The 27173-nt window shown below is 38.5% G+C and overlaps 1 protein-coding gene across 3 annotated transcripts in view; it reads left to right on the top strand.

Moving 5' to 3' along the window:
* The window catches only part of LRCH2 (leucine rich repeats and calponin homology domain containing 2), an 89262-nt gene that overhangs the window by 29647 nt on the left and 32442 nt on the right, over window positions 1-27173 (top strand). Inside the window, exons 2-13 of one of the 3 annotated variants that reach the window (XM_043492918.1) lie at window positions 6924-7068; window positions 7947-8073; window positions 13600-13705; window positions 13793-13929; window positions 15134-15267; window positions 16780-16867; window positions 18112-18223; window positions 18528-18625; window positions 18710-18777; window positions 19010-19114; window positions 19217-19291; window positions 24486-24563. In XM_043492918.1, the coding sequence (XP_043348853.1) occupies window positions 6924-7068; window positions 7947-8073; window positions 13600-13705; window positions 13793-13929; window positions 15134-15267; window positions 16780-16867; window positions 18112-18223; window positions 18528-18625; window positions 18710-18777; window positions 19010-19114; window positions 19217-19291; window positions 24486-24563 (1273 nt within the window). The remainder of the gene's footprint in view (window positions 1-6923; window positions 7069-7946; window positions 8074-13599; window positions 13706-13792; window positions 13930-15133; window positions 15268-16779; window positions 16868-18111; window positions 18224-18527; window positions 18626-18709; window positions 18778-19009; window positions 19115-19216; window positions 19292-24485; window positions 24564-27173) is intronic. The other 2 variants (XM_038417594.2, XM_038417596.2) reach the window with 2 other exon arrangements.

Genomic DNA, 27173 nt, shown 5'->3' on the forward strand with positions numbered 1-27173 from the left:
TTAACACAGTATTGTACTGTTTAGCTGTTTTTGGTCTCTGCCCTGATTGCATACTTCCAGTTCCAAATGAGGTGTATGGTTGACTGGTCAGTTTGTAACTCTGGTGTTTGTAATTCTGAGGTTCTCCTGCATGTAAAAAAACTAAGGAAGAATCCAATTTGAAGCAAAGTATGCAGCATGTACAGGGATTATAGTTGGCTGGGGGATACAAAATTTTGTAATCCAGTGACTGGGTCGCTATCTTGTACATTTGAATAGACCAGTGATTTTCTTTCTACTAGACTTTCAATAGCTTTGCTACAGAAACCCATTTTTAAATGGGGAAAATCTTCCATTTTCTACTGTTTTTAAAAATCAAAGCATCTTGGAAGTAGAAAATTTTGGTAATTAGGGTTTTGGTAACAACCTGCGTTCTTTCTTAATTATATAGATTCAGCTTTAATTCCTTTAAATTACAGTAATAAAACCACTTTAAATTGCAGTTTTTTTATCTAAAAGATTTTGCTTGCAAAAGCAATTCTCTTTATCTAGGATAAGTTTGAAAAGCAGTTTTAACTATTATCTTTGAGACCTTTCTACGCTTGTTTTGAATAAAGGGACAAATCCAGGTCTCTAATACACGCACATAAAATGTCCCTTGAAGTCACTCAGAGCTAAGAGTTTTTGTAGATTAATTTGAATACTTCGGGTAAGTTCTCCTTTTGGAAAAAATCATGAATATAAGACATAATATGTAGTAAGCTGCGGGTTCCCATTATTGCAAGATAGATTTACAGCATATCAACAGCATTTAGTTATTAGAATTGGTGCAAGTGATTGAACTACCGATCATGCAGCCACGTAGTAGTAGTACCTAGCAAAAAATCACAGCTGTGATTCGCTGTGAGGCAGAAAAATAAGCGTTCCTCTTATCCCTCTGAAATACAGTCTTAGGCTTTGTCTACAACTGGCAAGTGAATGACACAACTTTTGTCATTCAGAAGTGTTAAAAACAAAACGAAACAAAAAACCCCACATACTCCACAAGACACAAGTTTTGTCGAGGAAAAGAGCCGGTGTAAACAGTGCTTTGTCAGCAGGAGAGCTTTCTCCTGCCGACAAACAGCGGCTACGCTGCACGCCTTTTAGCCACACGGCTGTAGTGGCACAGCTGTGTTGCTAAAAGTTGTGTAGTGTAGATGTAGCCTTAGGGCTTTCCTACGCTAAAAAGTTTTGTTGGCAAAAGGCAACTTTTGCCGACAAAACAGGGGAGGCTTATGCACTGCAAATCTACTTTTGATGGCAAAATTGCTGTCATATTATGCAGGTTTGCTGACAAAACCACCTCAGTGAGAGGCATAAAACCTTTTGCAGCAAAGTTAGTGACAGACGGTCAGCGTAGACACTGCTATTTGTTTTATCTCCAGAACTGGCTTCCGCCAGTGTCCCACAATGCCTGCTGTGACTGCTCTGCTCACTGTTTTGATCTCTGCTGCTCTGCAGACATGAGCCCCTCCGCTTTCAAAGCTGCTGGAAGTGTCTGACAGCTGAGCGTGCTGCTGTGTTTGGGGAACAAAGAGCAAATCTTTGGAATGCTCCTGCTCAGCCCTACACTAGGAACACAGCGGCAGGCGGGCAGACTGTGGCTGCAAGGGCAGGGAGTTGGGCACGGGGGACAACTGCTGTGCTGCTTGGACATTCCTCACCACGAGAGCGACAGAGATGCTGAGGATGGTGTTCCAGGCAAATGAGGAGACGGTGGGAGAAGTCGGAGGGAATCACAGAACCGCGGGCAGCTTGGGGAGAGACTGCTGTGCCAAGCAGAGCCGGGGGGTTAAGTGTGTGTGGGGTGTCCCACTCCCCATGCTTCAGGATAGGTTGGTCAGCCTGCTGTCTTCCCCAGCGAGACTCACCATCTCCTCTCCCTCCCCACCACACATTTCAGTTGAAAAAGCTGTGGGCAATCTACTAGGGTGCCCTGGAATAATGGGATTGAAAAACCTGCATAATGACGCTGTACCTGTCCCATGAGGCATTGCAAACCCTAACCCTTCCCAAAGCACCTTGTGGCCAGTTGCACAGTAAGATAGCTACCACAGTGTGCTGCTCTGTGTCGATGCAAGAGCTGTTAGTGTGGATGCACTCTTCCGACACAAGAAATTAGTGTGGACGTGCAACAGCGGTTTTAATTAAAGTGGCATAACTTTTGCCAACAAAATTTTGTAGTGTAGACGAGGCCTTAAGGCCTGCTCCTACTTAGGTGCATAAATACTTGTAACTTTACTTACCTGAATTTCCCCATTGATTTCAGTAGTACTAATTATGTAAGTTAAGTTGCTTACATGCGTAAGTGTTGTACATAAGTACATGGCCCTACTGGGTCAGACCAAGGGTCCATCTAGCCCAGTATCCTGTCTTCCGACAGTGCCCGGTGCCCCAGAGGCTAGGGACACCATTCCTGTTCATCCTGGCTAATAGCCATTGATAGACCTATCCTCCAGGAATTTATCTAGTTCTTTATTGAACCCTGTTATGGTCTTGGCCTTCAAAACATCCTCTGGCAAGGAGTTCCACAGGTTGACTGTGTGTTGTGTGAAGAAATACTTCCTTTTATTTGTTTTAAACCTGCTGCCTATTAATTTCATTTGGTGATCCCTAGTTCTTGTGTTATGAGAAGGAGTAAAAACACTTCCTTATCTACTTTCTCTACATGAGTCATGATTTTATAGACTCAATGACATCTCCCCTTAGCCATCTCTTTTCCAAGCTGAAAAGTCCCAATTTTATTAATCTCTCTTCATATGGAAGCTGTTCCATACCCCTCATAATTTTTGTTGCCCTTTTCTGAACCGTTTCCAGTTCCAGTATATCTTTTTTGAGATGGGGTGACCACATCTGCATACAGTATTCAAGATGTGGGCATACCATGGATTTATATAGAGGCAATATGATATTTTCTGTCCTATTATCTATCCCTTTCTTAATTATTCCCAGCATTCTGTTCGCTTTTTTGACTGTCGCTGCACATTGAGTGGATGTTTTCAGAGAACTATCCACAATGACTCCAAGATCTCTTTCTTGAGTGGTAACAGCTAATTTAGACCCCATCATTTTATATGTATAGTTGGGATTATGCTTTCCAATATGCATTATTTTTCATATATCAACATTGAATTTTATCTATCATTTTGTTGTCCAGTCACCCAGTTTTGAGAGAGCCTTTTGTAGCTCTTTGCAGTCTGCCTGGGTTTTAACTATCTTTAGTAATTTTGTATCATCTGCAAATATTACCACCTCAGTGTTTACCCCTTTTTCCAAATCATTTATGAACATGTTGAAAGGACTGGTCCCAGAACAGACCCTTGGGGGACACCACTGTTTACCTCTCTCCATTCTGAAAACTGACCATTTATACCCACCTTTTGTTTCCTGTCTTTCAACCAGTTACCAATCCATGAGAGCACCTTCCCTCTTCTCCTGTGGCAGCTTACTTTGTGTAAGAGCCTTTGGGGAGAGACCTTGTCAAAGGTTTTCTGAAAACCTAAGTACACTATATCCACTGGATCCCCTTGGTCCACATGCTTGTTTACCCCCTCAAAGAATTCTAGTAGATTGGTTGTAGGCTCAGAACCTTCTCAAGTATTACCACAAAGACTGAAAAAAGTAAACGCTTAACTATTACCAGTCAGGCTAGCACATTAGGGTTTTTTTGTAGTTTAGTTCAGAACCCTATGTAGAAATTAATTTAGATATAATCCCAAATGTACATATTTTTATGGAAACTATATAACTTCAAAATATTTGAATTTAGATTGTCAAATTTTCTCAACTTTTTGCAGTACATAACACACGAATGATAGTATTGAAAGGTACTGGTTAACATTCGCATCTCTGTATTCTATGTAGATTGTATGCCCTTAATCTATATTCAATATAAGTAGGCTTGGCAGAACTAGATTTTAATAATTTTTTTTTATAATTTTGACTGACATCAGTGTGTGTTCTTAAGCATTTTTTGTTTTATCCACATGATGAAAGGGGTGCATAACCAATGGAAAATCTTTCATGGACCTATTCAACAGCAAGAGGAAAAATCAAACCTATGTGGTGATAATGCTAAAGAATGATAGTACTGTAATACTACATATAATTATTCAATGATCATAGACATTGAGATTTAAAAAATTAAAACACAAATTATCAACATCACATGTCAAAATATAAAAATAAATATCCTTAAACTCTACAGTGTTCTCAAGCAGTATTTTTCTTTCTTTTGCTTTATGTCATCATCAGTGGAAATGTTTTTTTGTCTGTTGTGTTTGGTGAAATGTTTACCAATTTAAAAATCTAATTTTTCCAAGTCTAAATATAATTGACAAACGAATTAATCCCATACATAAATTTACTGTTCATTGTTATGGATTATTTTGGAAGAAGAAGCTGTTAACCTCATTTTGTCGGCTTAGGTAAAGAACAGCGTTCAACCTCTCCCTGAAGAAAAAGCCTTATGCAAATGTATAAAGAAATAGATAGGCCTGACTCTTCCCCAGTCTTTTGATTTTCTTGAAGAAAAAAATTATTCATAAATGAAAAGATACTGTATAGGTAGTCCGATGAAGTGAGCTGTAGCTCACGAAAGCTTATGCTCTAATAAATTTGTTAGTCTCTAAGGTGCCACAAGTCCTCCTTTTCTTTTTTGCGAATACAGACTAACACGGCTGCTACTCTGAAACCTGTATAGGTAGTTACTTTTTTAACACTTACAATTTTATATTAAGGTTGTCATACCTCATTTAAACCCTAATGTTAGGGGATCTTATTTTGTTCTAAAAACTTGGGCTGAGATCTTGGCCATTGAAGTCAATGGGGCCAGGATTTTACTTTGATCTTTACTGAAAATTGGCACAAAAAGCCAAATGTTCTTAGAGAGCAGCAAGGTCCTTATGTTAATGTCTACTTCTAATGTGACATTACTGCAGCTTTGTACACAAACCATGCGTTTATGCATGCAGTTAAGTTTGTTCAGTCTTGGAAAGAGAAGACTGAGGGGGGTTGTGATACAGTTTTCATGTACGTAAAAGATTGTTATAAAGAGGAGTGTTAAATTGTTCTTCTCATCCATTGAGAACAGGGCAAGAAGTAATGGTCTTAAATTGCAGCAAAGGAGATTTAGGTTAGACATTAGGAAAAACTTCGTAATTGAAAGTTTAGTTAAGCACTGAAACAAATTTCCTAGGGAGGATGTGGAATCTCTGTTGTTGGAAGTTATGAAGAACAGGTTAGACAAATATCTGTCAGGGATAGCTTAGAATAATACGTAGACTTGCCTCAGTGCCAGGGATTGGACTAAGTGACCTATTGAGGTCCATTCCAGTCTGACATTTCTGTGCTTCTGTGTGGACATTTGCTCACCCACTGTCCTGTCATAACTTAATTAGCTGAATGGTTTTGCTCAATATTAAATCACTGAGTTGATAGTGAGAATGGACTCAAAGGGTGTTACTGATCTATCCAAGTGAAGTCACTTGTCTTTGTGATATATACTATTGTGCTAAGGATCTTAACGCCTTTTTTAAAAAACTTTTGATGGTTAACTGATCAATACGGCTAAGATTTTGTCATGGATATTTTTAGTAACAGTCACGGACAGGTCACAGGCAATAATGAAAAATTCACAGAATCTGTGACCTGTCCCTGACTTTTACTAAAAATATCCATAAAAAATGGGGAGCCTGGGCATCTGGCAAATGGGTCCCCCCGCTTGCTGCCTGGGGTGGCCAGGAGCAGCAGGAGTCCTTCTCCCCCCACCATTCCCGCCTGGGAGCAGGGGGTGTACCCCGCAGTTCCATGCTTCCACAGGTGACAGAGGACTCTGCAGCTCCCAGCCGGCGCTGGCTGAAGTCATGGAGGTCTTTGGAAGTCACGGATTCTGTGACTGCCCTGCCCTCCATGACTAAATCGCAGCCTTACTGATCACCTCTGGAATCCAGGGTTCATATCACACTTTTAAATGGATGTGTGTTAAAACTACTTAGTGTACTCACCTGTCAAAGATGACATGCACTGATTCTGTCACTTGGTTTGAGAACATAGACTTGATGAAGTCATTGTTGCAACTTTTTTATGGTATGGGAGCTTTTTTCGTATAGTCTGTAGTATTCAAATTTGTTCCAAATGATGGCTTGTATTTTGAAACGTATCACCATGGCGACTTGAATGTGGTGGAAACTATACCCCTCTTCTGCCCACTAAAATAATCCTAGTGTTAGTTTGTCTGGATTTTATTCTGTTTTGAACTGTTTGATTAGTACTTCTTAAATGCAGACATGACAGTTGTGTTTTCTTGAGATGAAAGGCATGATAAATCTGCTAAAATAATGTTTAACTGGATGAACGGATAAGTTCTGCACACCTAGCTTTATTCTTGCAGATATCCTGAAACAACTTTAGAACGTTAGGTTCTAATGTAACTGTGGTACCAGTGGGAAACAGTCTATTCAGTTGTCTTGTAATATGTTAAATGGATTGTCTTGTTGCACCTGGCAAGTGAAAAATTAGAGGAATAAACAGACGTATAGAACTGAGGAAAAAAATTACAATTTAAAATTGTGATGAATATTTCTATCTTCTTTATAAGAGTAGGGTGTAGCATAACTTTAGATTCTTGTACTTTTTGTAGCACAAGTTTATAATCAAATGCAATGTTAATGGTATCTTTCACTATTTTTGAAAGGCTTTAGTCTTTTATTTTAATTATCAAAATCTAAATTATTTTTCTCAGCAGCATCTAGTAAAACCAAAATACTTACAAACATCAAACACCTAATCTTGCAGAACATGGCAAGGACAGCAGTTATCTTGTGCATCTCTTCAATTCTGGTTTAAATTTTTGACTTTTTAGAAAAGTCTCTTTTCTTATTTTTTTTTTTTGTTTGTTTCAGATCTTTCAAAGAACAGGTTTACTGAAATTCCTTCAGATGTCTGGCTGTTTGCACCACTTGAGACTTTAAATTTGTATCACAACTGCATCAAATCCATTCCTGAAGCCATCAAAAATCTGCAGATGTTAACGTATCTTAATATTAGGTGAGTAACTGTTTGTTTTTTCCTGTTGATGTCTAGGGATTATATATAGACCATCAGGAAAGATGGCATTCATCATCCTCAGGATCTTCATTACATTTGTTCCCTGCTTTTCCTCAGCTTGTTAAATGTTGTTCTGTAGTTTCTTTGGTTGTAGGTCAAGTAGCTCCTGCTCCTTCCTTCATGGGAAGGAGTTGACTGTATTACCATATTCCATATGGTAAATTGTAGAAGCTAACTATGTGGGAGGCTAATGGAAGTTTCCTTGTTTCTGATGCTATACAGATAAGTGTCGATGAAGGTTGGAAATAGGCTATAGAAGCTGGATTATTCTGTTCAGAAGGCTCTACTGACTTAGCACACAAATGAGTAGTGAGAAAGGTGACTGCATTCTGCAAACAAATAGTGGGATCTTGTGAGATGAAGGAAAAGAAATAACCACCAGCTTTACAGGAAGACTTATAAAGTGTAATGGGTATACATATATATTGAATGGGGCATTATGGAAAACTGTAACTCTCCCATGTGCAGCTGAGACTTGTTTTGTACAATATGCCCAAATTTTGGTCCCTGATCACTTAAGATCTTCTGGAATAATCTCTTTCACTATACATTTTGCAACGGGATTTGTGGCCATCTGTCATTTTGTTCTTGTCAAGTTTGAGGTGACTTGATTGAGAGAAAAAGAGAGAGAGGACTTGGGAAAAATAATTGTTAAACATGTCTTGAAAGCTCCAATGCTTTTTCCCCCCATGTCCTGTCTTTTTTTTTTTAAAAAAAAAAAAAACTTAAATACCTATTGGAACAGAGAATGTTTTCTCAGAATTCATATTAAGCTTCAAGAGACTATTTTAATTTAATCTTTTTTTCCCCTTTTTTAGTCGAAATCTTTTAGCAACATTGCCAAAATACCTGTTTGACCTACCACTTAAAGTTTTGGTTGTCAGTAATAATAAGCTGGTATCCATTCCAGAAGAAATTGGAAAGTTAAGAGACCTGATGGAGTTGGTGAGTATAATTGTGTACACCACAGTTAAGTGTACTGTGGTATAGATAACTTATTAATGCTGTAAGAAAAGTATAATTTGATATTACTACTATTAGTAGTTTATTCTGGTTGTGCAAAGGGCTGACTAAGAGTGGGGCCCCATTGTGCTAAGCACTGTACGAGTAGAAGATAGTCCCTGCTGTAAAGAGCTTAAAGGCACCCATCTGGTTGGGGAAGGGGATACGAGACAAAAGCAGAGCGAACAATGTGACGGCAGCAAATGTCAGGTTGCCTGTATTGGTTTTGGTGGGTGTGGAGGGAGGGAATTACTTACAAGATAAGCTAGGGGGGAGGGGAAGTGAGGGGGATGGGGCAGGGGAGAAGAGTATAAGAGGAAAAAGTATGGAGTTAAACTGAGGTGAAGAGACTGTAAGGGGGAATGGGATGGAGAGGATTGGCGCTAACAGTTCTGATTTGGCACAGGGCAAAGTAAGACAAGTGAAAACTGTGAGAAGTTCTCTGACTATGTTTACACAGTGCTTGGAAGCCCCAGGGAGCAATTCTCTTGGCAGACTTGAGCTCATGCTAGCATTCTAAAAATAGCTTTGTAAACAGCTCTTTGAAGTTGTGGCTTGGGTTGGAGCTTGGGGTCTGAAGCCTCGGGGACAGGGGTAATCTGTTAACTTGGGCTGGGAGGCTTGGTTTTATGGGCTCCAAAACTCCATGTAGACCTACCAGAAATGTCCAAAGCTCCCTACTTTGGCTCCTACTGGCTGGAGTCTGACTGGTTCTCCACTGTAGTTTTTCCCAAAGACCATGTGGCAGGAACAAGGGAAGGAACCTCCTGGATCTTAATCCCTCAGGATTGTGGGAGTCTCTCCTGTACAGTTCTAGGTCCAGAGGGATGTGAATCATTGATGCAGAATGCCAAATTAGTTATTGCATGGTCAGTATTTGACAGTATATTGCAGAATTCAAAGTACAGTTACAAAGTTATTAACAATTTAGAATAACTAAACACTGAAATATATAAGTAATCAAACTTTCCCTTAATACCTTGACATGAAAGACAAATCTGGGAAACCTATTTATTGAATATGGTTTCTCAGTTTAATATGTAGTAACAAGTAAATTACGAAGGAATGTAGCCTCACTTCCTTTAAAATGAAATTGCGTCTTTTAACTTAATTGTTGCTGTAGTTCACCTGTAACAGATATGCTTAATTTTGTGATAAGTCTAGAACATTATACTCACACCTGTAATGAAACATGAGCATATTCCTGGTCCCAGCTTTTTCATTTGAAAAGTTAGAAATAAAGATTTAACTCAGTTTCCTTTGTGAAATATATTAGTGAAATGAATGCCCATTATTTATCCTATTCTTTCTCTTGGGAGTCTGTAATATACCTTCTGTGGGGGTAAAGAAACATTTTTATTGGGGGGGGGAATTGAGAATACTACATTTCGATCAACTAGTCAGTGTATTTCAAAGTACCTTGTCAAGGTTTCTTTCATATTTTTAAAATGTGTTTACTTACTGTTTAAAGCCCCGACATCTTTACCAGTTGAAAATGGGATAAATGTTTTTACTATTGGGGATTTTACAGGGGTTTCATAAAGTTAATCTTCAAAAGCCAAGTGAGAATTAATTGCATGTGAGGAGGCAATCTTGTATTAAGTAAAGATTAGTTTTTTTGAAGTCTGTTTACAGTTTTACCCAGAATAGAGTCTGAGTGTACTAATGGGTGTATAATAACTTGATAGAACAGTGAGGACCTGGATTACGTCTGGTGACTTGTCAGTGTTGAGGTGCTCTATTATCTCACTGCACATTGCAAACAGCCTGCCCCCCATTTCTGTAGCAATTCAGACTTAATGCCTTTGGTAATATAATTGTGTACACTGTTTTAGGCACTTCTGCAACGTTTAAAATGTTCGTTCTTATATTGTATATATGTAGAACTTGAAAATTCTGGCTTTTTAAAATTACAGATCCATGGGATAACTCCCTGACAGATCTAGACCTGCAATGCTCTGTATATGCGCATGTAAAAATTGCCAGAAATAAAAAATCCACCACAAGGTGTGTAATGCGATCTTGAATATTAAATATAGCTCCCGTATGTGGGTTTTTGCTCTGCTGCATTTATTATAGTGGTTTTCAAGCACACCACCAGCTGTACACAACATGAAGGTATTTTTAATCCTGGTGCTTAAATACCTTTTATGTCCATTTCCACTATTGTTTGATATCTGCATTAGAGCTCTCTAGCCCGTCAAGTAGGCATGCTGTCTTTATTCTAAAGACTCAAAGCAACAGTTGCCAACCACGAATGAAGACGGAGTATTTATAAAAACCATCCTAGGTCTATTTTTGTCCCTTAAAAAAAAAAAAACCCTTTCATTTTGTGTACTTCACCATTCTGCGTTATAATTATCTAGAAAATTAAGAAGCATTTGTCGCCACAAATAAAACTGAAGTGCAACTTTTGAATGTTTTTATCACCCTTCCTAAATTACCCCATGGACTTGGAATAGAAGACTGTTAACCAGTTTTTAGCACACTTAAATAATAGTTTAAGAATCCATGTTGAACATTTAAAACTGGTAGGCAACCCATGTAGCCAAATTGACGCTGGAGAGAGATGTTGGGAAGGAATTCTGTCCTAAAGTAAGCAGGCAGAAGAGAGAGAATGGGCACATCTATGCAGAAATGGATTCACCTGTCCCACCGCCTGAGCAGGGAAGCTGCATGGGGAAAAAAGCTGGATTTATTTCTAAGGACCTACCTGTTAAAATCAACCTCCATTTTTTCATCTATAGCATTGGGTGTGACATCTAAGTGTTATCATTGCACACATAAATCACACCTGGAAAACTGGAGCTATAGGTCTCTCTTGTTGAACCAGTGTTCGACCAGGTTGGAAATAAGTTTTTAGGTCTTCTCCATATTTTATTAAAGCATATGCTAAAATTATCTAAAACACTGGTTAATAAAGAAGATTCTGTTCATCCAAGTATAATGTTAAATTATCCAAAAGTAGCAAGTTTGATTTAAAAAGTCATAAAATGGATATAATACATAATCTGCAATATCTCAAGTTAGGGTTAATAAATTTAACAGTACATTTTAAATATCAGTATCCAAATACTCAAATACATCACTCATGGAAAGTTATACTAAGAGTAGCTTGTGGAAAATATAGTAATGATTGTAGATTGTCCCTCACTAATTGAAATTTTAAAGTAGGTTGTCCATGAATAAATACAGTCCACCAGAGAAGAATTTCAGCTACTTTCCTGTCTTTGCTTCTCATTGGCACTGTAGCTCATTTTTTCTGTATTGCCAATGTCTGGTGATATATTCTAGTCTAAATAAATGCCCCTTGACCACCTGATGGTGTCTGAAGCCATGAGTCACTGCTTTAGCCGGGCACTGCGCTGACCGATTCCACAAGCACTTGCTTGTTACCAGGATCCCTGGTGCCCCAGGCTCCCACAATCGGTATGTGTGTGTGAACCTTGTAACCCCTGGCACTCAAAACATCGGCCGCGGGGGCATATTTCTCCAGTTTTTGAGCTCTGGCACCGCAGAAGGCCAGGGTTCTGGTCTCAAAAGGTACTATGATATCCACCATGATGACCACCTTCTGTTCCTCATTAGTAATGACTATGTCCAGTCACAGTTGATTCTCCGTTTCAGGGATGGAGTTCATGGCAACATTTCTCACGGTTAGCAGGATGGTCTTGACTAGGTGGTCTTGGATAGTGGTGTGGCATAACTGGCAGGTTTTAGAGTTGGGTTTGCAGCTGCACAAGATGTGGGATAACGTCTCGTTAGAATAGCCAAACTTTCTGCATCGATGGTTCCAATGGCTCCGTTCAGCAGGAATCAATTGAGCCAAGCCCTATCGCTGAATTTCCAGTTGTCAACTCAGGTGAAGCTGAAGGAGGAAGTGATTGCTGGCATCCCACTTGCATGTCACCTCAAAAGCCTTGCCCTCATGTGACTTCTATCTCAGGTTTTCTACTTACTGTCAACGGATGGCATCCTTCAGTGTCCTTTTGAGTATGGTCCTTGCTGTCAGAGTAATGACTGCGTGCTCGATGTTCTTGACCTGTGGCACCAGGACTCCCAGCTCCTGACGTTCCTCATACCATGTCCAGAGGCAGCCAGTAAGCTGCTGCAGCCATCATGTAGCATTGTGGGCACAAGTCCAAAGTGAAGCAAAGTCTCCCCAGTCTGTTCCAAATTCGCCTTCTAGGGAGCCGCTCAAGTACATGGCGACATCTTGGCTGGAAGGGGTCCTCGCTATTTGTTTCCTGCTGACATCACACACAGCACTTGCTGCCATGCTCCTCACCATAGCGTCCTGGTATGTCAAAAGATGGAATGCGTGAGTGATCACCGCAGTGTTGCATAGATCACCTATTCAAGGGATGTTGGCACCATCCTGCCTATGCAAAATGACCACCAGTTCATTGTCCACCTTGTTTAGAGCTACCTTCCCATGCTTACATGAATGCCTAAACAAACGTTAATTATTTTAGTCTTTCAACACCTGTGTGAAGTAGGTGTAAACCATGCTTATTCACTGTGGCTGAACCACTTAGAGGTTTAATGAGTCTGCAGCAGTCTTTGTGAGACCAGACTGATATATTTTTTCTGAGGCAGTAGAGCAGCAGGTTCCCAAACTTTTTTTGCTAGCACAACCCTATCTTAATGAAGTATTTCCTGCTGCGACCACAGACAGCATGGAGGATGCCATTTTATAGAGCAAAATGGTGTCCTCTGCACGCATGACCTTGCATGCTCCGTATGTGTGAAGTCATGCCACATGGAGGATGCCATTTTGCTCTATAAAACGATACTGTCTGCAAAGTGTGACCTTGTATGTATGGTGCATGTGAGGTCACGCTATGCAGAAGATGCCATTTTGTAGAGTGAAATGGTGTCCTCCATGCATCGTGACCTTGCACACACTGTATATGCAAGGTTACACAGTGTGGCACAAAATGTCATTTTCCACACACTAGGGATTGCCATCGTTCCCTCTGCTGATGGTGTGACCCCATTTGGTGTTTCAACCCACAGTTTTGGAACCGCTACATTAGAGGCTCATCATTTTAAATCCAGGGGTCTCAGGTGATTGTGTAACATAGGGAACAAGAAAAGTTGTTATCCCCATTTTGCAGAGATACAGAATGTAGGTGAGCTGTCTGCAATCACACAAAAGACAGAGATGGGACTCAAATCCAGATCTCCTGATTGGGTCCAGTGCAAATCTCAAGGTGGTCTTTCCTTGTCCATTGGATTAGACTCCTTGATTGGGCTTCCATACTACCAAATGTTGCTGCAGATTGGGAAAGGCTCTACTTAGAACTGAGTTATAGCAACTCTCAATTTGGTAAGACGGGGGGGGGGGGAAGGAATGAGGATATCGTTCTTTAAAACGTGTTTTTGTAATAGCTTTCACTGAAATTTTTTCCTTTGTTTAATTTCAATCAAGCTATTCAGCTCATTGACTCATTATCTTTTACTTAGGATATCAGCTGCAATGAGATTCAGGTCCTTCCCCAGCAAATAGGAAAACTGCAGTCACTTAGAGAATTGAACATTAGAAGAAATAATCTCCATGTGTTGCCAGATGGTAAGCCGCTCACCATCCTCGTGTTGAAATAGGTAAATTACACAAAATATTAGGGTGTCTGATTTTGTTTTCTTTCCCCCTTAACAGAATTGGGAGACCTTCCCTTGGTAAAGCTGGATTTTTCTTGTAATAAAGTTACAGAGATCCCAATTTGTTATAGGAAATTACATCATTTACAAGTAATAATTTTGGATAACAATCCAATGCAGATACCACCGGCACAGGTTAGTATAAAAAACTTGCATTTTCTCAACTGTCCCAGCATTTTAAGAAAGGTTGAGATGTTAGGTTTAATTACCAACCAACTGCCAGTGGCACAAGGAAATAAGGGCATTTCTTGACCCATAATCCTTTGCTCAAAACATTATTTTGTAGTTTAATCATTCATCCCACCCTTTACATTATCTATTCTGGCCTCCAGATTAACTAATTGTAGTAGTCCATTCTGTCCTTTTAAAAAACCCACAAACCTATGAATAAACCCTTGAAAATCAGGCTGATGTTGGTTATACTGTGTGGTAATCTGATAAATTGTCATGAACATCCAAAGATTTAACCCAGGAGAAAAATTGTAGGTGTGACTATTAGGGTTAGTCTCCTTTCTCTCTCACACAGCTATCTTTCTTTCTCTGAATTCATGTTTCTGCTTGTTCTTTCCATCTGCTTTCTGTTGCTGATCTTCTCCTCAACCCAGCCCTATAGAGACATAATGAGCAAGGCCCACCCCCAAAAAAGTCTTAAAAATCAGTTTAATCTAATCTGAAACTACAAACAATATGCACTAGTCATAATTGCATGGTAACTGTTAGTTATTGAATGACATCATTACAGGGTGGATTAAAGGCACCCAAACAGCCATACCTTTGCATTTCCATACCTTTGCATTTTTGGATTTCTTAAATTTAATTCTGATATTCCTGGGCTTGTGATGCTTGTAATTACTGCATTCCTGTAACTTTTTTATTTAGCCTTAAATTACTGATACGTACACAACCTTTATCTGGGTATTATATCATACTTCCCCCTCCCCCCCCCATTGAAATTTGAAAGTAATATCTCTTATTGGACCAGCTTCTGTTGGTGAGAGACGCAAGCTTTCGAGCTTACACTCCTCAAAAGTTTGTGACCGTGGGCAGTCTTCTCTGCTGTCCTTACTCTGCAGGCAGGCAGCCCTGGCACTTTTATGTGCCTAAAGAGCAGGTCTGCTTGTCTTAGGCTTCTGGACAATTTGATTTTTTTTTTTTTTTTTCCCCCCAGCCCTGACTGCTAAACTACTAAAGCTCTTTTTTTTTTTTTTTTTCATTTGAGAGTGGGAAGAGTAAATTCTTGTATAGTATAAAGTAAATAAATAACTCTTAAATGTAGAAAGTGTATGATGATATAAATATACCATCCATCTAAATTAATTTTTCATGTGTTTCTTAACAGATATGTTTAAAGGGTAAAGTTCACATATTTAAATTCCTCAGTATTCAAGAATGCCTCAGAATAGATAAAAAACCAGATTCCTTAGATCTTCCATCACTGTGTAAAAGAATCCCATCCCAGCCACTCACAGACAGGTATACTTTTCTTCTTTAGAACTACTTAATGTTTGCTATGAAATAAGTGTTTAGGATAATGGAGAACTATTCTCACAATAAGGTCATGTAATGTTAAAAGTTGTATTTACTTTTAAGGCATCATTATTACAAGTTAATTGATTAACTGATTTAAAGAAGAATTATATTAATTATATTATATCTCATTCTTTTCATCTCTTGCTACAAAGCAAATAGTAATTGTACTTTTTCAAATTTTCAGCAGTAGGGTACATCAGAAATTAGACTAAAGGTGGAATTTGAATGTTTTTTGAAATGAGTAGCTTTTCTTTTTCATACTACTACAGTACAGTATAGCATTGAAGTTGTATTCCTCTGAGCTTGCTCAAAATAGAACTGTGTATTGCTAAATGGAAAGCCTGCCTTCCAATATTGATCCAGCTGTTTACATTTATAAGGAATTCTAAATTGAGCAATACCTTACAAAGTCTCAGAAAAATAAGAGAAATCAAACCTGAAAAGTCCAAATGAAGTAAAAAGTGCAATGTATACAGCTGGACTCTCTCAATTAAGATAGTTCTGAAACAGTTAATAGAAGTATCTGATATCAACAATCTTTAACCAGTCTTGTTTTAGAAAACTGTATTACCTACAGAACAAGATTTTGCCCTTGGCAACATACTTAAAATTTCATCCACAACCTGTGCCAGTATTAGTGCTGAATAAAACAGAAGAGCTGTTTGCTGTGGCAGGGATCTCTGAAACGTACAACTTCTGTGAGAGAAGAACTAGTTAGTTATCCAAGGAGGCTTAACAAAGTATAATGGGATGGAAAAAAACTTTTTTTTCCACCAAATGCATCCGATGAAGTGAGCTGTAGCTCACGAAAGCTTATGCTCTAATAAATTTGTTAGTCTCTAAGGTGCCACAAGTACTCCTTTTCTTTTTGCGAATACAGACTAACACGGCTGCTACTCTGAAACCTATAATGGGATGAAAATATACAAATGTGAATGTAGGCTGGATACCAGCCAAAATACCACACCTAAGGGCTTATCTACACTGGGAAATAGTTTAAAACAGCTATTCCAGGCTATCTTCCCATGTGGACTCTTACTCTGCACTGAGAGTGGATTAAGCCAAACTATGAGAAGAAACTTAATGTAGAATTCGTGTCTGTGGAGGGGAGTTAGTGCAGAATATTGCACTTGAAATTCACACAGCGCTTGAATGGACTTAGGTTATCTCGTCCAACTTCCCAAAAAATTCAGGATTGTTTCCCTAATTTATCTTCTCAATCTTAAAATTTTCATCTGATATCCTTCTTTAAAATAGCCTCTCAGCACACTAAACATTTCTATAGTGGGTCTTGTGTTACAGATGGGTGTAAAATAAAACCAAGAAACCCTTTGTCCCAGCAACCATAGAGAGATAGGTGGGGAAACATCTTGAAAATGGTGTCTTCCTTTCTCTACCATTTAGAAAAGTGATATTTTGTCTTATAGTATGTTCAATGCCTTCTCTTTGTTATAGTATGGAAGACTTTTATCCCAATAAAAATCATGGTCCTGACTCTGGGATTGGCAGTGATAATGGGGATAAAAGATTGTCTGCAACTGAAGTGAGTCGGTTTTTATTATTCACTGTATATTTTTATTTTTGTGTTGATAGAAGAGGACTGAAAGATAGTATTCTTCTTCATTTACAGAAGCAGTTTATCGTTCAGCTTGTGCATAATTTTGCTGCACTAAATTGCTTATTTCTTTGTCATTCAGATGTGCTTTGTATAACTAGGGAAAGCTTTAATGTAATGCATATTGCAGTTAAATGAACTCAGTAAAATGTGTAATAGCTGTGTTGGTCCCAGGTGGGTGAGGTGTCATCTTTTATTGGATCAAATTCTGTTGGTCAAACTTTCTGTAAAGCATAGAATGATATTAAATATTTAAATTATTTATATGTCCCTCTGAATATTTAGCCCACATTAGTTGCATGGTGTTCCGTCACCCCCATTCCAAGCTTTTTTTAAAATTGAACTCTGAACCAAATCAGTTGTGGCTTGTTTGGCCATTTTCAGATATAAAATGCAAGATCATTTTTTACAACAGGGAACAATTAATTTGGGTTGCTTTTGTTTTTCTAATCATTTGTTTTAATTAATATAAGCTGAGGTATTATGTATTTTTCTTTGCATTGGCTGTTTGTTAATGGGGACTATTGATTGACATGTTAGACATATTATCGGCACCATTTAAAAACTATAAGGGGATTTATCCTATTTTTCCAATAGCTTGCTTATGTAGCTGTATGAATCTGTGTAATCAACTACAGTTTTGAGTAACAGTAGTACTAAAACTGAATATGGTAAAATTATAAAACTTGGACTAAGGGAAGATTTAAGTCTAGGCTAAAAAATGTACTTGCAAATTCATCTGAAGCATAATTAGGTTGTTTGATTTCCTACAAAGTGGAGGAGTATTTCAGGTTTATGTCAAGAAAGGTCAGACTGATCAGAAGTAAAGTGGCCACATAAACTTAATGGATGGAATCACAGTTCCTTTAAGTGGGTTTGCACTTGGTAATTGGTTGGGTGGAGAAATATTTATGTGCTTCAGAAAGTGTTGATTCTGTAGGGGGCACGCTTTACTCAGTTAAAAGACCAGTGGCCCCAAAATTTTGCTGCAGGGCACTGTAAATAAAAAGTACTCTTTCTGATGAAACAAAACATGTCTTGACCACACTTTGCATTCATATAAATGTTTCACCTAAATCTTCCCTCATAGTAGACTCTTTAACAACACTGTGGCTTATCAGTAAACTGAATTAGTATGCCAGTCATGTTTTAATTCTGATTATTCTTTGCAGCCATCTGATGATGACACAATCAGCCTTCACTCTCAGGTATCAGAATCGACGAGGGAACAGACTTTAAGGAATGACAATCATTTAATAGGAAGTAAATTTGACTCACATAAAGGTAATGCCTAGTCTTTTTAGTACACAGAAACACACTATTGTTTCTGATGCAGATAATTTCCGCTAAGCACCGCACAAGACTATATGATGTATTAGATCTGTGCATTTACACTTCAAACAACATTGAAATAAAATTATAAATACAAGATCAACAAATATACAATAATGAAAAAATGTGTCTAGATATAGCAAGAGCTCACTGTATTAGTTACAGTTGGCTGTCACAAGTACCTTTTAGGAATAACGTTAGGTTGAGAGAATTGTTTAGTATTTTCTTTTTTTCAAACTTGATCAATCATCCCTAGACCAGGAGGTGTATGATTACATTGACCCTAACACAGAAGATGCAGCTATTCCTGAGCAAGGAGATGTACGAATGGGACCATTTGTCTCTTATGTTAAGGTAAGGTAACTTAAGTGGAAAAAATTAGACTACACATCTTGGTCATTAATGTCTAAACTCTTAATTTTTTTCTTTCTGTATAAGGAACAAGGAAAACACCCTGAGAAATCGCAGAAAATAGAAGGGAATGATGAGTGGGGAGATGAAAAAAGGTAGGCCTTCATAAATATCCCTTTGAAAGTCAATATTTCCAGAGCATAGTTCTGCGATAGTAGGTACAAGCACCTGTGACTGGGCAGATCAACTTTTAGGAAGGTTGTTTTTTTTTTTTTTCAATTGCTGTCAAGTAACACAATCATTTGCTTAAAAAAACAAGTCCCCAAACATGCATGCCTTTCCATAACCTACTGAAAACAAAACATTTAAGTTAAGTTAATCTTTCAGGCTTCAGAAAGCACAGCTGTTGGCAGAGGAAGATGATGAACTGAAAGAAGTGACTGACTTGAGAAAAATAGCAGCTCAGCTACTGCAACAAGAGCAGAAAAACAGGTAATACAAAATCCAAATACAGTAATAGATTAGATGAGTTGTGTGCCATATTTAATTTTTTTCATTTAAGTTGTCTGTTTAAAACTCTTTTCTATTTTATAGCTTTGAGAATAGAAGACGTGCAACTGAAGACATTACAGTCAAACAAATTCATACAAATTCATACAGACTTTTTAGGTGTGTCTCATGTCTGTTTTCATAAAATTGCTAGACAGAGAAGCAACAATGTCCAGATGTAACCTGTATATTGTGACAGATAGCAATTAATGATTTTTTTTTTCATTGCTCATCCAGTGGAAAGGAGAGCAGGAAATCCATTTGATGTGAATATTTTTTCATAATGTTAAGTTAGTCCTTGATTATCTGATCAGGTGTTTAACACTGGCACTTTTCAAAGTGAAACACTCCCATGTAAAAAATGGAACTTAGTAATGGCAAATTCTGGGCATTATTGCTGATGCGCTAAAATGCTCTAAGCGTAGATTATAAAGGACTGTTCAGCACCATGTGCTGCTTCTCTGTGGCTGGTTATTTTTACAGAACATGAAGATATCAGTGAATGTAGGTTACCAGATTTTAGAGGGTAACTCCTCCATTCAGACTGGCCAAATTGTAACATTTTGCTAAAGGATGAGGAGCGAGGACCCTTGTTCAAGCATGCGTCTTTCAAATAATAAAACACACAAGTTGAATATTAGTAGTCCATCCTGGCCAGCTAGTTAGCAGTTGTCAGCTGGCAGTTTCCAATGGGCATTGCAGAGAAAGGGGCTCTTGAGGGAGGGATTTGGAGTGAGACAGGAGAGTGGCTTTATGGACTCATTTGGGCAGCGTATTCTACGTATAGGTGTAACAATGAAAAAAATAAAAAGGTGCTTGTGGAAGTGGAAAAACAGGTGATGGAGGCTGGCTGCTGTGGAGTCAGAAGGGGAAAGAAGGCAATATGAGAAGTTACAAGAGAGGGTAAGTAGGGAAGGGCTAAGTTAATGATGAGGACCAGAAGCTTGTATTTGATGTTGGGGAGAATGGAATGGAATCAGTGCAATCCTGAATGGGGGCTCTGAGAGCATTACTTGGGAGAGTCAATGGTACATTGGCAGGTGGTTTCTGGATGTGCCATTCTGTGATGGTGAAAAGAAAAGGAGTACTTGTGGCACCTTAGAGACTAACAAATTTATTAGAGCATAAGCTTTCGTGAGCTACAACTCACTTCATCGGATGCATTTGGTGGAAAAAACAGAGGGGAGATTTATATACACACCCACAGAACATGAAACAATGGGTTTATCATACACACTGTAAGGAGAGTGATCACTTAAGATAAGCCATCACCAGCAGCAGGGGGGGGAAGGAGGAAAACCTTTCATGGTGACAAGCAAGGTAGGCTAATTCCAGCAGTTAACAAGAATATCAGAGGAACAGTGGGGGGTGGGGTGGGGGGGGAGAAATACCATGGGGAAATAGTTTTACTTTGTGTAATGACTCATCCATTCCCAGTCTCTATTCAAGCCTAAGTTAATTGTATCCAGTTTGCAAATTAATTCCAATTCAGCAGTCTCTCGTTGGAGTCTGTTTTTGAAGCTTTTTTGTTGAAGGATAGCCACTCTTAGGTCTGTGATCGAGTGACCAGAGAGATTGAAGTGTTCTCCAACTGGTTTTTGAATGTTATAATTCTTGACGTCTGATTTGTGTCCATTCATTCTTTTACGTAGAGACTGTCCAGTTTGGCCAATGTACATGGCAGAGGGGCATTGCTGGCACATGATGGCATATATCACATTGGTAGATGCGCAGGTGAACGAGCCTCTGACAGTGTGGCTGATGTGATTAGGCCCTATGATGGTATCCCCTGAATAGATATGTGGACAGAGTTGGCAACGGGCTTTGTTGCAAGGATAGGTTCCTGGGTTCGTGGTTCTGTTGTGTGGTGTGTGGTTGCTGGTGAGTATTTGCTTCAGATTGGGGGGCTGTCTGTAAGCAAGGACTGGCTTGACTCCCAAGATCTGTGAGAGTGATGGGTCGTCCTTCAGGATAGATTGTAGATCCTTGATGATGCGTTGGAGAGGTTTTAGTTGGGGGCTGAAGGTGATGGCTAGTGGCGTTCTGTTGTTTTCTTTGTTAGGCCTGTCCTGTAGTAGGTGACTTCTGGGTACTCTTCTGGCTCTGTCAATCTGTTTCTTCACTTCAGCAGGTGGGTATTGTAGTTGTAGGAATGCATGATAGAGATCTTGTAGGTGTTTGTCTCTGTCTGAGGGGTTGGAGCAAATGCGGTTATATCGTAGCGCTTGGCTGTAGACAATGGATCGAGTGGTATGATCTGGATGAAAGCTAGAGGCATGTAGGTAGGAATAGCGGTCAGTAGGTTTCCGATATAGGGTGGTGTTTATGTGACCATCGCTTATTAGCACCGTAGTGTCCAGGAAGTGGATCTCTTGTGTGGACTGGTCCAGGCTGAGGTTGATGGTGGGATGGAAATTGTTGAAATCATGGTGGAATTCCTCAAGGGCTTCTTTTCCATGGGTCCAGATGATGAAGATGTCATCAATGTAGCACAAATAGAGTAGGGGCATTAGGGGACGAGAGCTGAGGAAGTTAGCTATAAAAATGTTGGCATACCCATTGCAGTGCCGCTGATTTGAAGGTATACATTGTCCCCAAATGTGAAATAATTATGGGTGAGGACAAAGTCAAAGTTCAGCCACCAGGTTAGCCGTGACAGTATCGGGGATACTGTTCCTGACAGCTTGTAGTCCATCTTTGTGTGGAATGTTGTTGTAGAGGGCTTCTACATCCATAGTGGCTAGGGCTCTGTTTTTTCCACCAAATGCATCCGATGAAGTGAGCTGTAGCTCACGAAAGCTTATGCTCTAATAAATTTGTTAGTCTCTAAGGTGCCACAAGTACTGCTTTTCTTTTTGCGAATACAGACTAAGATGGCTGCTACTCTGAAACCTGTCATTATGTGATGGTGAAGTGGTGTTTTATAAGGAATATGGCAAAATTAAGAGGGGTAAAAGAGTGTTCATAGGAGAGGAGTCTGCATGGTCATAGGATTTCCCACAAATGTGCTCAGCTGTGCAGGAGCAAGACTGAAGGAAGCAGAGAGTGTGGCAGCAATGTAGCAAGATGACACATTCCATAATCAGATGAATACAGTTTTCAGTAGTGTCTTAAATTTCAGCCTAGCAATGAGATGCTGGGGATGCTATGCATCTGTTTTTCTTAAAACATTGTGAAAGATATCAAACCCTAAAATATCCTGATATTGCAGCTGCATATTGTCAAGCTTTAGAAATTGGCCAGAGTGTATCCCCCTTGAGTAATTATTATATTGCAACTAATGAATTGGTGTTAGCTGAGTTTAATATTAAGTGTGAGCAGATAAAATGAATCACAGGTTTCAGAGTAGCAGCCGTGTTAGTCTGTATTCGCAAAAAGAAAAGGAGTACTTGTGGCACCTTAGAGACTAACAAATTTATTAGAGCATAAGCTTTCGTGAGCTACAGCTCACTTCATCGGATGCATTTGGTGGAAAAAACAGAGGAGATATTTTTATATACACACACAGAGAACATGAAACAATGGGTTTATCATACACACTGTAAGGAGAGTGATCACTTAAGATAAGCCATCACCAACAGCAGGGGGGGGAAGGAGGAAAACCTTTCATGGTGACAAGCAGGTAGGCTAATTCCAGCAGTTAACAAGAATATCAGAGGAACAGTGGGGGGTGGGGTGGGGGGGAGAAATACCATGGGGAAATAGTTTTACTTTGTGTAATGACTCATCCATTCACAAAGTACAACTATTTCCCCATGGTATTTCTCCCCCCCACCCCACCCACCACTGTTCCTCTGATATTCTTGTTAACTGCTGGAATTAGCCTACCTGCTTGTCACCATGGAAGGTTTTCCTCCTTTCCCCCCCCTGCTGTGGGTGATGGCTTATCTTAAGTGATCACTCTCCTTACAGTGTGTATGATAAACCCATTGTTTCATGTTCTCTGTGTGTGTGTATATAAATCTCTCCTCTGTTTTTTCCACCAAATGCATCCGATGAAGTGAGCTGTAGCTCACGAAAGCTTATGCTCTAATAAATTTGTTAGTCTCTAAGGTGCCACAAGTACTCCTTTTCTTTTTGATAAAATGAATGTTTCTATAGCTTTAATTACTTGTAATTCTATTTAAAGTATTCAGGAATGGGGAGGTGTCCATGGGGAAGGTAAATAAGTAGGAAACAGTAATGTTTAGTCCTGGTTAGCTGGCAACTGGCAAAAAAAATACTAAGAAAATATTGAATTTTTACTGTATTATAAAATATAAACAATATTTAAAAATTATAGTAAACAATGGTTTAAAAACACTCATGTTAGTTTTTTTAAACGGTGATAATTATATTGGAAAAACATTGCAAATCTCCTTGTCATCATTTGTTACACCAAACATTTCCTCTGAAGACCAGACTTCTAACGTAGTGCTGCCTTAAATTACTTTTGTTAAGCATAAAAGAAAAGGAGTACTTGTGGCACCTTAGAGACTAACAAATTTATTCATTGGTTGCATCCGATGAAGTGAGCTGTAGCTCATGAAAGCTTATGCTCAAATAAATTTGTTAGTCTCTAAGGTGCCACAAAAAGAAAAGGAGTACTTGTGGCACCTTAAAGACTAATAAATTTATTTGACCATAAGTTTTCATGAGCTACAGCTCACTTCATCGGATGCATTTAAGTACTCCTTTTCTTTTTTGCAAATACAGACTAACATGGCTGCTACTCTGAAATTTGTTAAGCATAGCCATTACTGTGCTGTATTTAGTAATTTAGTTCAGAACTCTAAATTCTGCTTTGGTTGGCAGTGCAATGTTTATACTTGCATGAACCTATTGATTTGCTAAGCTTTACTGCTATATCTGTGGCACTTGTATTTAATATTTGTGTAAATTTTTTTAAAATGTGGAGACAAACTCAGTACTGATTTAAACTATATGCTATCAGCAAAATACAGCAAGATGTAAGTCAGCCCTGATTTTGGCCCATAATTTTTTGTGAATGTATAATTCCTTGTAGTGACCGCAATAAGAATTAGAATTAGAGATTAACAGTTGAAATATTCCGCTTTTGAATCTACAACTTTGTAAATGTTTACATTGTGCAATTTTGACCTGATCACATGGACTCCTCTAAAATTTATGCATCCTAATAATTTCTTATTAACCTTAACTCTGATCATTTAGCATGTTTTCTTTTAATCCTGTGAAATCTATCCTCTTTTTCTTTTCTGCTTTCTATACTAATGACTTCCCTGTCCTCTCCCATCAACTTCTCCTGCTTTCTTCTTCCATTTCTGGCTTTGGTGTACATGAAATGCGAATACAGACGGAGACCATTAAGCTATAGAACTTCATTCAGTGAAAAACTCTTCCAGAGGACGAGGGCTGCAGGACGTGCATCCAGGTATCTAGTGTTTGTGGAGCTTAAAACTCTGAAGATCGCATGTTAGACAAGAGCAACATTATCAAGACTTGGCTTATGAAAAATAGAACAAAGTAACTGAGTGAATTAGTATAGGATATTTAATGGCCAAAAAATTGATCACAAACTAAATTGTTATAAACACATTCAGTATTGTCCAAGAGGAAGTGTGTTTGTGTGTCAGAACAGCAGGTAGTTTAACATTAGCTATGCAGAGGTAACTTCCACTTACAAGCTTGACTTTTTTTTTTTTCCAGTCACCACCACTGACTTCACCAGACCTAAGCAACCAACCTGAAATTTCAAGTATTATATCTTGCCCTAGATAACAATTTTCTGCAAAGTTCAAGATGGAGGGAGTGGGCAACCAGTAAAAGCCACGTGGGGTACAAGAATTTCAATATTGGGATATGAAAGGAAGAACCATATGTAAAGATGAGATACTGCCTTGAAAGGAATGGGGTCCTTCTGCCTATTGATTTTGGAGTCCATCTGAATTCCTTACCCCACTTGCAAGGCCCACCAAGTTCCTGTACACCTGGCATATTCTGCAGTGACTCCTGTCACTGAGCAATTCTTGAGTATTTTAATAGAAAGGGACTTCCAGCCAATAATCTTTTAACATCCAGTTAAGGTATCGTGACACAATTTTTCACTTGACCTGGAAAACTCTTGAGAACAATGTAGTGTACTCAGGAAACACAAACATTAGAGAGCCTACTAATGCCAAGTGAAGATTCCACATTATTTAGAAACAAAACCTATTAAACTTTGGAAAGTGAGCACAGGTAAGGTCAGGCCCCCATCATCCCTTCTAATCTGAAGTTTGGAGAAGATGCTGTACTTGTAATGTCTGTCAATGGGAGACTGAAAATCTGAGTGATTTTCATTTACCATGCAATAACTAAACTTCATGATGTTGGTCAGGTGGACATTGTATACACTAATTCAGTGTACAGCAAAATTTGTGTAATTCTCAGGACATGGGATCTTTTTAAACAGGAGAAAACTATGGTACTCATGCTATATGTCTTGCAAAGAAATACTGAAGTACTTGTCTAGTGATAAATAAGGCCAGATTCCCTTCAACTACTGATTGTTATGTATTATAAAGAGTGAGGGTTGAGTGTGAAGAGATGTGATGTGGATAGAAATTATGGAGTCTGTCCTGGTAGAATCACTCTGAGAATAACATGAGTTAAGAATTTGTGAGTGACTTGACACATTCATTTTTGCATACACCCTGCAGTTTGTTGGCATTTTTTATAAACTGGAATCTTAGTTTTGGAATTACAAAGCTTTCTAATGTCTGGTGGTTGGTTGGTTTTTTGAGAAAAGTATAATGTTCTCGGGGGGCGGGGGGGCAGGACGGCGTGGCAATGTTTAGAATGAAGGAATGACTTTCTCCAGTTCAGAGAATTTTACCTTGAACTGTTGGGTTTGGAAACTTAGTAAATATAGATTAACTTCCATGCAGTTTTATAAAGAGGCTGTAGACAACATTTTCCCAATAAACCTGCAAAAATCCATTTAGCTCTGTCATTCAGTCTCACAGGAAATTCGAAAAGCCCTGACTAGTCAAACATCCAACCACTAACCTGAGAGATACTGAACTTGCTATTACTTACCAGTATATTTACTCTGAGTTCATTTTTGTTTATACTGTTCCAGACTATTTTCAAGACTAGAAAGAGATCTGAATTTTTTAGGAAGTATACTGTTCAAAATATATTTGAACATCCATATAAATGTCTTGGTTTTTAATAATTGGAAGCATCATTGACTTGTATCATTAATGGAAATAGCTTCAACCAGCAAAAATGTGCACGTCGTTAGTATTTAATATGTCAAACAGCTTATTTCTAAAACTGCGTGTCTTACTTACATGAAATCATTTTATCTACAGTGACAGTTTCAGTTGTGGCATCAAAGTTAAGTGATTCAAATTATTGCATTTTTTTAATCTTTAATTTTATTCCAAGGGTCTTATGTTGCCATCATTATCCTCTAAATTGTCCACTGACTTCAGTGGAAATATTTCCTGAAAACTAATGATCCTAAAATGGTTTCATTATTTTACAGTATTTGCTATATCACATAGCACAAACATTGCAGCCTTATGTAAGAATTTGTTCTGGAGAATTAGAATTTCTTTTTCCTACCTCAAAACACCCCCAAAATATTCAATCTTTAAAGACTGAATATCAGGAACGTGGACTGGAGGGAGTATATTTTCCAGTTTAAGTTCAATCTGCATGACTTTGTCGAGTTAAATGAGGTTTGTATAGTCACAACACAATACGACACTTACCCTGTCATTGAAAAGTATTTGTAATACCATTAAGCTGAGCCACCTATGATGAGGTTGAATGAAAGTCAGTTAAAATTAATTCACTGCTACTAAAGACAGTTGTAAGAATGATTGATCTGTGACTTAAAAGGTAGGTGTCTGTTTCGCTTTTCCAATTTTCCTGTTTATCCTTCTCGTACATAGTTGTTTTTATTATCATAATCATCATCATCATTACTGAGTTCTAGGTTTTTGTAAAAAGAAAAGGAGTACTTGTGGCACCTTAGAGACTAACAAATTTA

The sequence above is a fragment of the Dermochelys coriacea genome, chromosome 9 (genome assembly GCF_009764565.3).
Source record: "Dermochelys coriacea isolate rDerCor1 chromosome 9, rDerCor1.pri.v4, whole genome shotgun sequence".
Classification (NCBI taxonomy): Eukaryota; Metazoa; Chordata; order Testudines; family Dermochelyidae; genus Dermochelys; species Dermochelys coriacea.